This window comes from Cervus canadensis, chromosome 14 (assembly GCF_019320065.1).
Source record: "Cervus canadensis isolate Bull #8, Minnesota chromosome 14, ASM1932006v1, whole genome shotgun sequence".
NCBI classification, from domain to species: Eukaryota; Metazoa; Chordata; class Mammalia; order Artiodactyla; family Cervidae; genus Cervus; species Cervus canadensis.
Genome location: NC_057399.1, coordinates 61,498,333 through 61,513,561, shown reverse-complemented (window position 1 = coordinate 61,513,561; position 15,229 = coordinate 61,498,333). Strand labels below are relative to the sequence as shown.

At 40.3% G+C, this 15,229-nt stretch overlaps 1 protein-coding gene across 6 annotated transcripts in view; it reads left to right on the top strand.

Moving 5' to 3' along the window:
• The window catches only part of CLCN3 (chloride voltage-gated channel 3), a 91,758-nt gene that overhangs the window by 48,586 nt on the left and 27,943 nt on the right, over positions 1-15,229 (top strand). For all 6 annotated transcript variants that reach the window (XM_043486737.1, XM_043486733.1, XM_043486734.1 and 3 more), the window contains 4 exons: positions 4,823-4,980; positions 8,008-8,107; positions 9,398-9,585; positions 10,649-10,771. In XM_043486737.1, the coding sequence (XP_043342672.1) occupies positions 4,823-4,980; positions 8,008-8,107; positions 9,398-9,585; positions 10,649-10,771 (569 nt within the window). The remainder of the gene's footprint in view (positions 1-4,822; positions 4,981-8,007; positions 8,108-9,397; positions 9,586-10,648; positions 10,772-15,229) is intronic.

Below are 15,229 nucleotides of genomic sequence, written 5' to 3'. Positions count from 1 at the left end.
TTTTTTTTAATAGCCAGGTAATTCTTGAATTTTATCTAGCAATCCTAAAGCAGACTTTAAATTTTAGAACTATGTTAATTGATTTTGCATTCAATATGATAATTTTTTTTCAATTATAACCCAGTAAGAAACAGAATGAAAGGAGAGAGGTTAAAGCCAGATTGAACTGTCTGCCTTTCTCTGGAGATGCCTTTTCATCATGTTTATCAGAGCCAAAGAAGTATTCTAATCAACTAGCAAAAAGTTTTTATTTTCATACCAAAATCGATCTTGGTTAATTCCAAACCAATTTGATGTAAAGAGTCACAGAAGGACTCAGACTTCTTTTAGGAATAATTAGAGGGGAAACAGTGAATCTAAACAGATAAACATAAACATGTGGGCTCCCCTAAAGCAAGAAGACCCGTCAGTACTTCTCCTGTACACTGTCACTGTGTCCGGTGGGAGCAAATAGGCCTGAGGGGCAGGCTGACCTCCCAGTAGTCTGCCAGGCACACAGACTGACAGGCGAATTCCTACGTGAGACGTGCATGGCAGCCCCAGAAATGTCACGGGATGCCCTGAGCGTGAAATGTTGGTGCATGGGATTCCCTGTGTGAAAAGCTTGAACGCTTTATTTCTGATTTTCAGGAATTTGTAATTACTATGCAGCTCTGTTGGTTCGATGTCAGGGTAGTTTCTACAGACTAGTGACTGGAAAGTCAGTGAGGCAGGACACACAGCTTCTGTGAATGTGTGGGGGACTAGGCCTGTGCTGCCCCGGAAAATAAGAACGCTGGTCTCTGCCTCTCTCCTCCCTGTTGCAGAGGCCTGTTGGGGATACACGCTTCGTTTGCTAAGTATCTTCATGCTGCGGGCGGCTGGGAATTCTTAACCTGCACTGGTGACTTACTGTGTGGATACATGTTAGGTGGTACAGAAAATTTTGCTTTTGATTTTTTTGTGTAGAATAGTAATAATTAAGATCAGTAATGCATGTCTCCATCTCTACCCAGATAAGAGCAAATAGGGGCAAAGTTGGAAGTTTGCAAAATAAATCACAGTAGGCTTAAAAATTCTTTTAATTTCAGCTTTAGAGATGTTGAAAAATAGTGCAAAGACTCTCATAAGCCCTTCCCCTAGATTCCTGAATGTTAACATTTTACCTCATGTTTTCATCCTGCCTTTTTCTTTCCCTGTCATGTGTGCTTTCCCTGTCACACGTTGCGTACACTGTTATTTGTACATACGTGATGCGCCATGTTCTTCTTCCCTGAGCACTGTAAGGGTAAGATGCAGATGTGATGGGGCTTCCCAGGGGGCTCCGTGGTGAAGAATCCATCTGCAGTGTAGGAGATGCGGGTGTGATGCCTGGGTGGGGAAGATCCCCTGGTGGAGGGCAACCCACTCCAGTACTCTTGCCTGGAGGATCTCATGGACAGAGGAGCCTGGCGGCCTATCAATGGGTTCACAGAATGTCGGACAGGACCAAGCATGCGCACATGCAGATGTGATGCACTGTAACCCCTAAATACTTAAGTGTGTGTTTCCTTATGAAAGGATATATAGCTCGTACATAGCTTCAGTGCAGTTTTCAAAATCAGAAGATTGGCATCGATACTGTTATTCAGTCACTATTCAGACGGTTCTCCAGGTTCCCGGTCGCTGCCCTGTGTCTGCCCATCCCAGGCAGGGAGTGAGTTCCGCTGTGCATGTCTTTGTCTCCTTTTATCAAGTGCAGCTACTCTTTCATGGCTGACATATTTGAAGATCGCAAGACACTTACTGTAGAATTTCCGTCAGTTTCAGTTTGTTTTGTTTAGGCTTTTGGGGCACACTGCCCCAGATGTCTTCCTGAGTGGTATCATAGAGGCTTTGATGCTTCCCTCCAAAAACATCTTCAAAATGACCATTTTTAATATTATCGTATAGAAGATGGAGCCAGAGATGCTGAAATTTGTCAAGGTATTATAAATCCTGTCATTGTTTTTACTCTCCAGTCGCTTTTTCTTAAGAAAATTTATGGCCTTTCAGTTAGTTTTGACAAAGTGGAAATTACTGAATAAAATCAGGATGGGGGAAGAAGGACCTAGAGCATGTAAAGGTCGCGGTGGAGGGTTTAGGGCTTGTGTTTTACGTGAGCAGGCATGGGCCATTGAGGGATTGGGCCTTTAAACCCTTCGTCAGAATGATAAATTATTTATCCTGGAGTGCTTCTGCCAAAACACTGAAGTCAGTACACTACTCTCCTGTTAGAATTTTACACCTTTCCAGGCCAAGCATTCAAATGTTGTAAGTGGAGAGGAAAGAGGGAACTCTGTTGTATCTGGTAGAAGTAAAGAAACATTAAGTTCATTGTAGAATATTCAGTATTTGTTGTTGTTTAGTTGCTCAGTTGTGTCTGACTGTTTCTCGACCCCACTTGGAGCCCTGCCAGGCTCCTCTGTCCATGAAATTCTCCAGGCAAGGTGACTGGAGTGGGTTACCATTTCCTCTTTCAGGGATCTTCCCAACCTACAGATCAAATCCGCATCTCTAAACAGATTCTTTACTGCTCAGCCACCAGGGAAGCCCAATATTCAGTATTACATCGTTTGAAATGCTAATAACCCTTTCTGTGATAACGCTTGTTTCAGCTGCCTCTTTGAATGATCACAGAACAGAGCTTGCAGGCCAGTGTAGTTGATTTGCTTCTATCTGGACAGTGATAAAACGAGTCCTTGTGCTGATGTGGGGGCTCCGAGCGCCTCTCCCTCCCGCTCCTGGCTGATTGAGGAGCCTCCCCTGCTCTAACCTGGCACTGTTCACAGTGCTGGGAAAAGTGCAGGTTCTGGCTTTGCAAGGGTCGGTTTTTGTGAATGACTGAACATTTACTATAGTTTCTTTGTAAACAAAAGAGGACAAGTCCATTTAAACCATCAGACTGCAAGAGTAGTCTGGGGATTTTGCTGTTTGGAATTTTGGTTTTCCATAAAACCACAGAATAAACTAAATGGGTTTCTTGAGTCTCTCTTTATGGTGTTTGTTTAAACATTAGTATAGTGCCACTCCTTATATTCTCTATCAATTCATACATTTCTGTTAAAATGACATAGTTTTAGATGTTTAGTTTTTAGCATAAAATCTATTACTGCTACATAATTTGAAGATGTAATCTGTAATCAATTGTGTTAAGATCACCTGTTTGAAATTATAGGGGCTCAGATGTAAAAGAATCCACCTGCAGTGCAGGAGACTGGGGTTTGATCCCAGGGTTGGGAAGATTCTGTGGAGGGGGGCATGGCAACCCACTCCAGTATTCTTGCCTGGCAAATTCTGTGGGCTGAGGATCCTGGCAGGCTATAGTCCTTGGGGCCATAAAGAGTCAGACACAACTGAGCGCATGCACATATGTATATGTGTGTATAGATATATCTACGACGGTTATGCAGAAAATTAAACTTCCTTCTCTGCTTTTTCTAACAAATCTACTTCCCAGAGGTAACCATTATTAACATGTTGTTTCATTTCTCTTCGTAGTATTTTCTCTGTATTTAAATATAAGCATAACTTTTAACCAAAATAAATTTAACCAAATAATTTTCCAGTTAAAGTTGCTACTCTGCCTTTGAAAATAGGGTCAGGCATTAGGTGAAATCTTGCTCTTCTCCTGTAGATAAACTGTTACTGAAACACAGCCATAGTCACTCATCTGCATGTTGATAGGACTTCTTTTGTGCTGACATGGCAGACTTAGACTCAACATGGCAGAGTTGAGTAGTTGTGACTGTTCGGCCTCCAAAACCTAGCAGATAGACTTTTTGGCTCTTTTGCTGACCCCGGTTTCAGATTGTGAGCACTCTGACATTGTTTCGCTTCCTCCTAGAGCTCCAATGCGGTCTGTGCCCATACTGTGCAGTTTATGGGCTTACACAAGTATAAGTGCAGGAAGAGTCCCAGACTTGTGCTTGCTGGGTTGGACAGTATGTATGCAGCTTTCCCTTCTCAACGAGGTTGCACCAGTTGATACTGAACCTAATGATTTTGTTCCAGGACCTCTTTTCCCCATGTCTTTGCCAACTTAGTGCATTGGCCAACTTTTTAAATCTTTACCAGTCTGATAGAGGAGAATGATATTGTAGGTTTGCTCTGAGTTTCTTTTTTGTGTGTTAGATTGAATTTCTTTTCAAAATTAAGAGCCAGTTGTGTTTTTGTGAACTGTCTTTCAGCCCCCTTCCTTGTACCCTCAAGTCTGTTGCATAGTGGACGCTGGTCAAATGTTATGTATTGAGCTCTAGCGAGGGAGCCTGCTTCCTGGCACAGCTGATGTAGGCTTTTCAAGAGCCAGAGAGACATTGTCAGGGAGAGGAAGAACTTCCTCCTGGGACAGAATCTGATGGCAGAACCCACACTTCCACTGAGCATTGTCTTTTCTCCTGGACAGAATGCAGTTGCCTTTTTGCAAGAGGGAGGTCATAATTTTCTTCAATGTATCCATCTTCATCTTCCGTGTATCTGCCTTCAGTGTATCCATTTCAGTGTATCCATCCACTGGGCCATGTTCTCACTTTGTGGAGTCTGTGCCCTGCTGGGTGGTAACCAGGAAGTCCTGCAGAGCTCCCTTCCCAGGGCGTCCCTCAGATGAGGTAGGAAGGTGGCTTCTCAGCTCTCCTGTGAGTGGGGCGGGATGTGCCCTAGTCTTTCTCCTTACTTCCAAGTTTGAGATGCATTTTCTTAACGCTTTCCTTCCTCTGTTGATTGTAATTATTTCAAGTGATGCTCTTTCTTTAGGAATTACTGATGAACCGAATAGCCCTCCATTGTCCTCACAGAACACACTCATTGTTCCTCATTGGCTCTGCAGGGACTCACTACACAATGACCAACGGGGGCAGCATCAGCAGCTCCACGCACTTGCTGGACCTTCTGGACGAGCCCATCCCCGGGGTTGGCACCTATGATGACTTCCACACCATCGACTGGGTGCGAGAGAAGTGTAAAGACAGAGAAAGGCACCGACGGGTATGTTTGCTCAGAAATCTTTGCAACGGCAGCGCATGAGAGATCCTTGAATGATGTCTTTCTGCCAGTGATCTCAGGCTGCCAAAACATGCTATACGTTAAAAGTGCACTTAAGGTTCCACATATTATAAGTAATACAGTTTTTACTCTATAATTTTTAAAAGTTTCTTTATATCCTTTATCTTTCTGGAAGGGATTTGAAGCAGCTTACAAAGAAGTAGAGGAAGGCAGAATAGGAGGGAAAGGCAAAGGCCTCTGAGTTGAGGAAGATCAAGCCAAGTTATGGAGGTAGCAGTCTGCATGGCACTTGACTTTGAGCAGCAGGCCAAAGAGGAAATGTGTTACATAATTGCAGTTGTTGGAAAAAGAAGCAGCTTACTGGGGAGATAGTTTCCTGAGGCTTTGCTGTTTTATCTCTTTTCTTGGTTTTAAATCCTGAGCTGTTTCTCAAATTGAGTCCTGTGTGGACATATGGAAAGTTGTTGTAAAGTACTAATCAATAAAGGAATGGTTTTTGCTAAGAACTACAACGTATGTTATCTTTTTTGTTGTTTGTGGTTTATTGATAGTGTCATTCAAAAATTTTAAGAGAGAAAATCTCTTGAAAATATAATTCCAAATTCTAAAAGGCCATTTGCAAATTTGAGCTCTGAAGTTAACTCATAGGTGTAATAATTGCTTGTACAAATGAGTTACTACCTTTCATAATAATGTTTATATATCTATTAAACCTTAAATTGGACTTAGATTATATTGTTTATGAAAAGTACTGCTTCTGAGATTCATTAGTCAATATTCACCCTTGCTGGAAATATTATAAATAGGGTATAACTGAAAATAAGACGTTATACCATATTAGATGATAAAACTGGGAAATTTTAAAAACATTCATTCAAAAGTAACAATAACAAGCTCATTACATGTTAACACAAAAAATATTTTTATCAAAAATAGCTATTTTCCAACATAAAAAATATTTACTGAGAGAGCGACACTGGACTGCATTTTCATGAATCTCATTCAGTATTTTCTGGTTTCCTGAAAACTACTGGATTCTCTTACCTGCTGCTGCAGACTGCTGTATGTTTTGATTGAAGTACATGAAGAAAATCCAACCTCACAGCCATGTAGTTGGAAAAGCGAGGAGTATTTTAATAGCCTTTTCAGGTCATTGTGGATTTTCTTCTTTGATACTACAGGACAGTGACAGTGACGTGTGGTTGGCTTCTGAAGGTTAGTTGCAGCGTGTGACCTGAACCTGCATCAGTGAGCTGCTTGTCTTCGGCTGCATTAAAGTCCTTTGGTTCCCCTTGAGCTTTGAGTGAACGATTTTGTAACATTATGCCATGATCCTTTGGCAAATACTGATTCACTGATTCATGCAGTTCTTTGAATAGTTGACGTGTTCATTGTACCGTATCAGTATACAGTATCAAAAAAGCCACATTCATTAATGGCAACACTAATCTACTCAGAAAAGTCTTTTAACTATTGGGATCTGTCATTCTTACAGTAATGGATATAAATTCTCTAAAATTCTCATTTTTACTTTCAAGCTCAAAATCTGTCATTGGAACCAAATACACATTTTACTTGAAATGACAGGCTTACTTGGTTCGTTTTTTGAGAAAAATAGCTGTCAAATTTCCAAGTCTGAAAAACCGTAGTTCCGGTATTTTTCTTTCAAGTAAGAATGGCGCTCCGTGAAAGTGGTTTATGCTGCTGCTCAAATAGACCACACAGAGGCTTTTCCTCAGGCATCCCCTCCTTCATGATGTGTGAGAAGTGCTGTGTGCAGTCTTTACACGTAGTATTCAGGAGTTGCACTTCGAGTGTTACGGTTTGCCCCTTCATTTTTTTTTAATAATTTTTTATAAATATATATTTATATACTTATTTTTCTTAGATAAATGGTAGCATCCTATATACATGAATGCCTTGCTTTTCTCCTCCACATGATACTGCATTTATCTCATTCTTTGTTAATGACTACAGAGTTTCTCATGACATAGATGTAACTGCAGTTTATTTAACCAATACTGTATTGATGAACGTTTAGATGGCTTTCAAATTTTTGCTTAATATTGTATTTTATTAAACACTGCAGTTATTAAGAAAAAGCAAGTGAGGTTTATTGTTTTTGAAAGGAATGACCTACCTTCAACCCTAAAGAAAGGTGAATAGCTGATTGGTTACTTATAACATAGGAGTAAAATTGCCTCATTCAGCCTTTTGAATGTGGCCTTGTGGCTTGAAATAGACCAGATGTTTGAAAGAGACCAGACCATTGAATTCCGGCTGCAGCCCTCCCGTGGGATGCCGGAGCAGGGCTTGCCTGGCCTGAGAGTGTGGCGTGTGGAGCAGCCGGGCAGCAGGACAGGGAGGGGTGGGCGGGCTCGGGGGGCTTCTCGTGAAGCCCACACGCAGAGGGAGCAGACGGGCCCTGGGCGTCTGAGGGTGAGAGCTGGCGGCAGGTCTGTCAGCGCCCGCCGCTCTGACTCCTCTGCCTCACGCAGCGACGACACCCTGCCTGTGGCGTCGGCGCACTGGCACGCTGCAGGCCTGAACGCTTCGGCAGCCCCTTTGTTCACAGGACTGTGGTGGTCTACGTGTACGGGCACAGTACTGTTCGTCACCGCCCATGCCTTTTAGGACCACTACATTCCGCTTAACTGCTAGAACTAGAGACGGAGCAGGGAGTGACAGCCACTTGGAGCTGTGATGTCTTATTTCTGTCACTATAAAAGGTGTATGCCAGCTAACTCCGGTGCAGTCTGAAGCAGTCTGGGTCAGCGTCTGTGTGGACCGTGGGGCCCTTGCTCTCATTCTGAGGTTCTGGGTCAATGCTGGTCATCTGGTTTACAGGTGCGGCAGCTGTCTGACCTGCTGTTTCTGCCCCAGACTCACTCCATTAGTTAGTTGAGAAAGGACTGTTCCGTGTATAGTAACTGAGGAAATTGTTGGATTCTAGAATTGTGGCTGCTACTCATAGTTTGAAAAATGAAGCATGACCATTTCTAATTTCAGATCAACAGCAAAAAGAAAGAATCAGCATGGGAAATGACGAAAAGCTTGTATGATGCGTGGTCAGGGTGGCTCGTGGTGACACTGACAGGATTGGCATCAGGTAAAGAGACCTTTTAATGCAATGCTGCTCTGGTTAACAGGACAATAAATAGTTCTCCCCTCCTTCCTGCAATTTTTTTTTTCCAGAAACTTTTGGATTTTTAGAAGCATTTGTTTTGTTTCTTTCCTTCAAAAAAATATCCTTAAATGTAAGAGTGGGAGGCGGGAAGCTCAGAGCTCTGGGCTTGGCTCGATCACCTTAAGTGTCCAATTTGATCTTTCTCACTCATTGTCTTTATCTGTAAAATACCTAGTCTGTACCAGATGGTCAGTAAAGTGTATTTTAGTGTTAACATCATAATAAATAGGTAGTATTTATTGAGTGCTTCCTATGGGTCATGCCCTGTTCCAAAAGCTTTGCGTGTGTGTAAACCAAGCTTTGCGTGTGTGTAAACCTCACGGCAATCCCATGGTCTGAGTCGTACAGATGAGGGGATTAAGCTCAGAGAGATTAAGTGACTTGACCGAGGTGTCACAGCTTGAGAGTGGTCAAGCCACCATCAGAGCCGAACTTTAAGCTCCACGTGGGCTGCAGAGCTCCCAGCGGCCGTGAGCAAGGCTGGAATAGCAGGGGAAGATGTGAAAACCAGTGGGAAGGGCTGTTTTACTGACTTTGAGCTCCCACCATGGAAGATTATGTCCTGAAGAACATGACAGAAAAGTATACAATTGTGGAGAGAAGAGAGGGAAGTCCTGAGATTCTGCGGGGTTTATGTGACCCGTTCACCTTCTTATATGAGAAGGACTTAGATTTTGACCATCAGTTTGTATATTCTTTGTATTCTATCTGTAAGATGATCTTGATATGTTTGATTTTTCTGTTAAAAGCCTGATTATTTGTCACAGTAATTCATTCATGCCATGAGTTTCACAAAATCTAATGGTTATTCCATTAATAGTGAGCTCGAGATCTTTTGTAAATCTATGAATTGGGTTTCCAAATAAAAAACACCAGTAAAAACTCTGATGTCACAGCCAGAGATGAGGCCCTTCTGCCAAGGGACAGCCTTTGAAAGAGTCAGGCACATTTAAAAAGTTACAGTCAATTTGAATGACATAACTAGTTGTAATTTCAAAGAAGAACAATTCCATTTTAAAGAATAGCTATTTACAGTTGTTAAGAAGTAGTATAAGCGTACATATAGTAAGATTTGAAAACCTTAGTTTTGTGTAGTATTTCCCTTATGACCATTTATTGTAGGGCATCCCCAGCTCTTCTTGACCCTGTAAGTTGACAGTTTCGGACACCCCAGAAGTGGACCATCTTCAGCGCCTCCAACATCTTTTGCAGGGGCACTGGCTGGGTTAATAGACATTGCGGCCGACTGGATGACGGACCTGAAGGAGGGTATCTGCCTGAGCGCGCTCTGGTACAACCACGAGCAGTGCTGCTGGGGGTCCAACGAAACCACGTTCGAAGAGAGGGACAAGTGTCCGCAGTGGAAAACGTGGGCAGAGTTGATCATAGGCCAGGCCGAGGTGAGTCCTGCCCTGTGACTGAGTGGATTAACAGTCAGTACAGTGAAGCCAGTCTCCAGTTCATTTAACAAGCTAGAGGACTGCACCTGTCCTAAAGGGAAATAGAGAAGTGTGACAGGGTGGAATGGAAAATATGAGACTGCATTGCTGTGAGTAAAATTTAAGTATTGTTTCAGAAGCTGTGGTATTAGTAAACTGCATAATCACAAACAAGTCTACTGCGTTATGAAGTAAACTATGTTTTTGTTGTGGAAAAGAAGTGCAGTAGGAGCTGTATAACCACAGAAGGTTAATATGAAGCCAAGTTATCAAAACTGCTCATTAACATTATATCACAATTGTTTGGGAAGTATAGGTTATCAAAAATTGTAAAGTAAGTCTTTTAACTGGAGATAATTTTATAGAAATCCCTAGATTTTTCCTTGTGGCATTACAGTATTTACATGATTGTTTTACTGTTGATGCTATTTTATAAAGAACATTTAAAAGTCAGAATATCATATATATGTATGAAGAACATTTTAGAAGTTAGAATAGTGTATATATATATATATACATATTTCATATATATATATATATACATATTTCATATATATATATGTTCTTGAGGAGCTATGGATATGTTTTTAAAATTTTCTTGTAGTTGAATCTTAGAGCTGGAAAGACTGTATCTGCTGGTGAGATGGGCAGTGTACTGTCTCCCACTTTATCTCCAGAATTGCTGCAGAATGAAAGCTGAGTGTGAAGGCAGTTTTGTCTTCACCAACTGTTTTAAAAAACTGGTTTGTGGGTTGGCAGAGATTGAAGTGCAGCTGAGATTCTTGGCAACAAGACTTTATCAGGAAGCAGCTAGGGAAAATATTAAATAGATTGTCTCCTTCTGTGTATACAAATATGTTTTAGGTTCTACTTAAATAGTTTGCTCCGTAAAGCTGTTACAGTTGTGGCAGTAAACCACGAGCCTTTGCAGAGTTTGCTGCCAGTTGCCTAGGTGGCAAGCCCTGGGATTAGCAGTGCCCGCCAGCCATCAGTAAGTTCGTTCTGTTGAACCCTTTGGTTTCAGGGTCCTGGCTCGTACATCATGAACTACATGATGTACATCTTCTGGGCCTTGAGTTTCGCCTTCCTGGCTGTCTCCCTGGTGAAGGTGTTTGCGCCATACGCCTGTGGCTCTGGGATCCCAGAGGTAAGCCCTGCGGTGCTCAGTGCCCCAACATTCTGTGGTTCTGATGCTCACATTGTTGCCCAAGGGAGGCAGAGTGATGGTTTTGCTGGGGAAACAGTTTGTCTGTCACACTAGAAAGAAAATTTTTAAAATGTCCACTGATAGTAGACTGTGGTATTAGTAAACTTGAAAGAAATCCTTCCGCATAGTCATTTCACTGTTTTCTGGAGAGGTCGATTGTTTTTTTTTCTTCTCGCTGATAATGTAGTGCATAACTGAACAAATAATCAGCAGTCAGTTAAACACCAAGAACTTGGAAATGTCAGCCTAAAATTCTTTGGTGAATTAGTTGATGTTTTTCTCTTATGAGTTGGATTTGAACATATTTATTCTCTTTTTGTAACTTTTTTAATTAGATAAGATAATCCTTGAACTTGGCAAATAATATTTATAATGATTTTATACTTTAAATATTTGATCATAGTATAAAGTTTGAGGTTTTATTTTTTATCAGTAATAACATGAAGGATTGCCAACCCACAATACATTTAGGATTGAACATGAACTTACTTTCTTTTTTTCCCTCCTTTTAATTTTTCTGTCTTAAATAAGTTACTGGCTTTTTCTAGTGCATAGCTTTTATTTATTTATTTTTTCCCATTTATTTTTATTAGTTGGAGGTTAATTACTTTACAGTATTGTAGTGGTTTTTGCCATACATTGACATGGATCAGCCATGGATTTACATGTATTCCCCATCCCGATCCTCCCTCCCACCTCCCTCTCCACACGATTCCTCTGGGTCTTCCCAGTGCACCAGGCCCGAGCACTTGTCTCATGCATCCAGCCTGGACTGGTGATCTGTTTCACCCTTGATAATATACATGTTTCGATGTTGTCCTCTCAAAACATCCCACCCTCGCCTTCTCCCACAGAGTCCAAAAGTCTGTTCTGTACATCTGTGTCTCTTTTTCTGTTTTGCATATAGGGTTATCGTTACCATCTTTCTAAATTCCATATATATGCGTTAGTATACTGTATTGGTCTTTATCTTTCTGGCTTACTTCACTCTGTATAATGGGCTCCAGTTTCATCCATCTCATTAGAACTGATGAATTCTTTTTAATGGCTGAGTAATATTCCATGGTGTATATGTACCACAGCTTCCTTATCCATTCGTCTGCTGATGGGCATCTAGGTTGCTTCCATGTCCTGGCTATTATAAACAGTGCTGCGATGAACATTGGGGTGCACATGTCTCTTTCAGATCTGGTTTCTTCAGTGTGTATGCCCAGAAGTGGGATTGCTGGGTCATATGGCAGTTCTATTTCCAGTTTTTTAAGAAATCTCCACACTGTTCTCCATAGCGGCTGTACTAGTTTGCATTCCCACCAACAGTGTAAGAGGGTTCCCTTTTCTCCACACCCTCTCCAGCATTTATTGCTTGTAGACTTTTGGATAGCAGCCATCCTGACTGGCGTGTAATGGTACCTCATTGTGGTTTTGATTTGCATTTCTCTATAATGAGTGATGTTGAGCATCTTTTCATGTGTTTGTTAGCCATCTGTATGTCTTCTTTGGAGAAATGTCTGTTTAGTTCTTTGGCCCATTTTTTGATTGGGTCATTTATTTTTCTGGAATTGAGCTGCAGGAGTTGCTTGTATATTTTTGAGATTAATCCTTTGTCTGTTTCTTCATTTGCTATTATTTTCTCCCAATCTGAGGGCTGTCTTTTCACCTTGCTTATAGTTTCCTTTGTAGTGCAAAAGCTTTTAAGTTTCATTAGGTCCCATTTGTTTAGTTTTGCTTTTATTTCCAATATTCTGGGAGGTGGGTCATAGAGGATCCTGCTGTGATTCATGTCAGAGAGTGTTTTGCCCATGTTCTCCTCTAGGAGTTTTATAGTTTCTGGTCTTACATTTAGATCTTTAATCCATTTTGAGTTTATTTTTGTATATAGTGTTAGAAAGTGTTCTAGTTTCATTCTTTTACAAGTGGTTGACCCGTTTTCCCAGCACCACTAGTTAAAGAGGTTTTCTTTTTTCCATTGTATATCCTTGCCTCCTTTGTCGAAGATAAGGTGTCCGTAGGTTCGTGGATTTATCTCTGGGCTTTCTATTCTGTTCCACTGATCTATATTTCTGTCTTTATGCCAGTACCATACTGTCTTGATGACTATGGCTTTGTAGTAGAGCCTGAAGTCAGGCAGGTTGATTCCTCCAGTTCCATTCTTCTTTCTCAAAATTGTTTTGGCTATTCGAGGTTTTTTGTATTTCCATAGAAATTGTGAAATTATTTGTTCTAGTTCTGTGAAGAGTACCTTTGGTAGCTTGATAGGGATTGCATTGAATCTATAGATTGCTTTGGGTAGTATAGTCATTTTGACAATATTGATTCTTCCAATCCATGAACACGGTATGTTTCTCCATCTGTTTGTGTCCTCTTTGATTTCTTTCATCAGTGTTTTATAGTTTTCTATGTATAGGTCTTTTGTTTCTTTAGGTAGATATACTCCTGAGTATTTTATTCTTTTAGTTGCAATGGTGAATGGTATTGTTTCCTTAATTTCTCTTTCTGTTTCTCATTGTTAGTGTATAGGAATGCAAGGGATTTCTGTGTGTTAATTTTATATCCTCCAACTTTACTATATTCATTGATTAGCTCTAGTAATTTTCTGGTAGAGTCTTTAGGGTTTTCTATGTAGAGGATCATGTCATCTGCAAACAGTGAGAGTTTCACTCCTTCTTTTCCTATCTGGATTCCTTTTATTTCTTTTTCTGCTCTGATTGCTGTGGCCAAAACTTCCAAAACTATGTTGAATAGTGGTGGTGAGAGTGGGCACCCTTGTCTTGTTCCTGATTTTAGGGGAAATGCTTTCAGTTTTTCACCATTGAAGTTAATGCTTGCTGTGGGTTTGTCATATATATCTTTTATTATGTTGAGGTATGTTCCTTCTATTCCTGCTTTCTGGAGAATTTTAATCATAAATGGATGTTGGATTTTGTCAAAGGCTTTCTCTGCATCTATTGAGATAATCATATGGTTTTTATCTTTCAATTTGTTAATGTGGTGTATTACATTGATTGATTTGCGGATATTAAAGAATCCTTGCATTCCTGGGATAAAGCCCACTTGGTCATGGTGTATGATTTTTTTAATAGGTTGTTGGATTCTGTTTGCTAGAATTTTGTTAAGGATTTTTGCATCTATGTTCATCAGTGATATTGGCCTGTAGTTTTCTTTTTTTGTGGCATCTTTGTCTGGTTTTGGAATTAGGGTGATGGTGGCCTCATAGAATGAGTTTGGAAGTTTACCTTCTGCAATTTTCTGGAAGAGTTTGAGTAAGATAGGTGTTAGCTCTTCTGTAAATTTTTGGTAGAATTCAGCTGTGAAGCCATCTCGTCCTGGGCTTTTGTTTCCTGGAAGATTTCTGATTACAGTTTCGATTTCCTTGCTTGTGATGGGTCTGTTAAGATCTATTTCTTTCTGGTTCAGTTTTGGAAAGTTATACTTTCCTAAGAATTTGTCCATTTCTTCCAAGTTGTCCATTTTATTGGCATAGAGCTGCTGGTAGTAGTCTCTTACGATCCTTTGTATTTCAGTGTTGTCTGTCGTGATCTCTCCATTTTCATTTCTAATTTTGTTAGTTTGGTTCTTCTCCCTTTGTTTCTTAATGAGTCTTGCTAACGGTTTGTCAATTTTGTTTATTTTTTCAAAAAACCAGCTTTTAGCTTTGTTGATTTTTGCTATGGTCTCTTTAGTTTCTTTTGCATTTATTTCTGCCCTAATTTTTAAGATTTCTTTCCTTCTACTAACCCTGGGTTTCTTCATTTCTTCCTTCTCTAGTTGCTTTAGGTGTAGAGTTAGGTTATTTATTTGACTTTTTTCTTGTTTCTTGATGTAAGCCTGTAATGCTATGAACCTTCCCCTTAGCACTGCTTTTACAGTGTCCCATAGGTTTTGGGTTGTTGTGTTTTCATTTTCATTCATTTCTATACATATTTTGATTTCTTTTTTGATTTATTCTATGATTCGTTGGTTATTCAGAAGCGTGTTATTTAGCCTCCATATGTTTGAATTTTTAATAATTTTTTTCCTGTAATTGAGATCTAATCTTATTGCATTGTGGTCAGAAAAGATAACTGGAATGATTTCAATTTTTTTGAATTTACCAAGGCTAGATTTATGGCCCAGGATGTGATCTATTCTGGAGAACGTTCTGTGTGTACTTGAGAAAAAGGTGAAGTTGATTGTTTTGGGGTGAAATGTCCTGTAGATATCAGTTAGGTATAGCTGGTCCATTGTGTCATTTAAAGTTTGTGTTTCCTTGTTAATTTTCTGTTTAGTTGATCTATCCATAGGTGTGAGTGGGGTATTAAAGTCTCCCACTATTATTGTGTTACTGTTAATTTCCCCTTTCATACTCGTTAGCATTTGCCTTACATATTGCGGTGCTCCTGTGTTGGGTGCATATATATT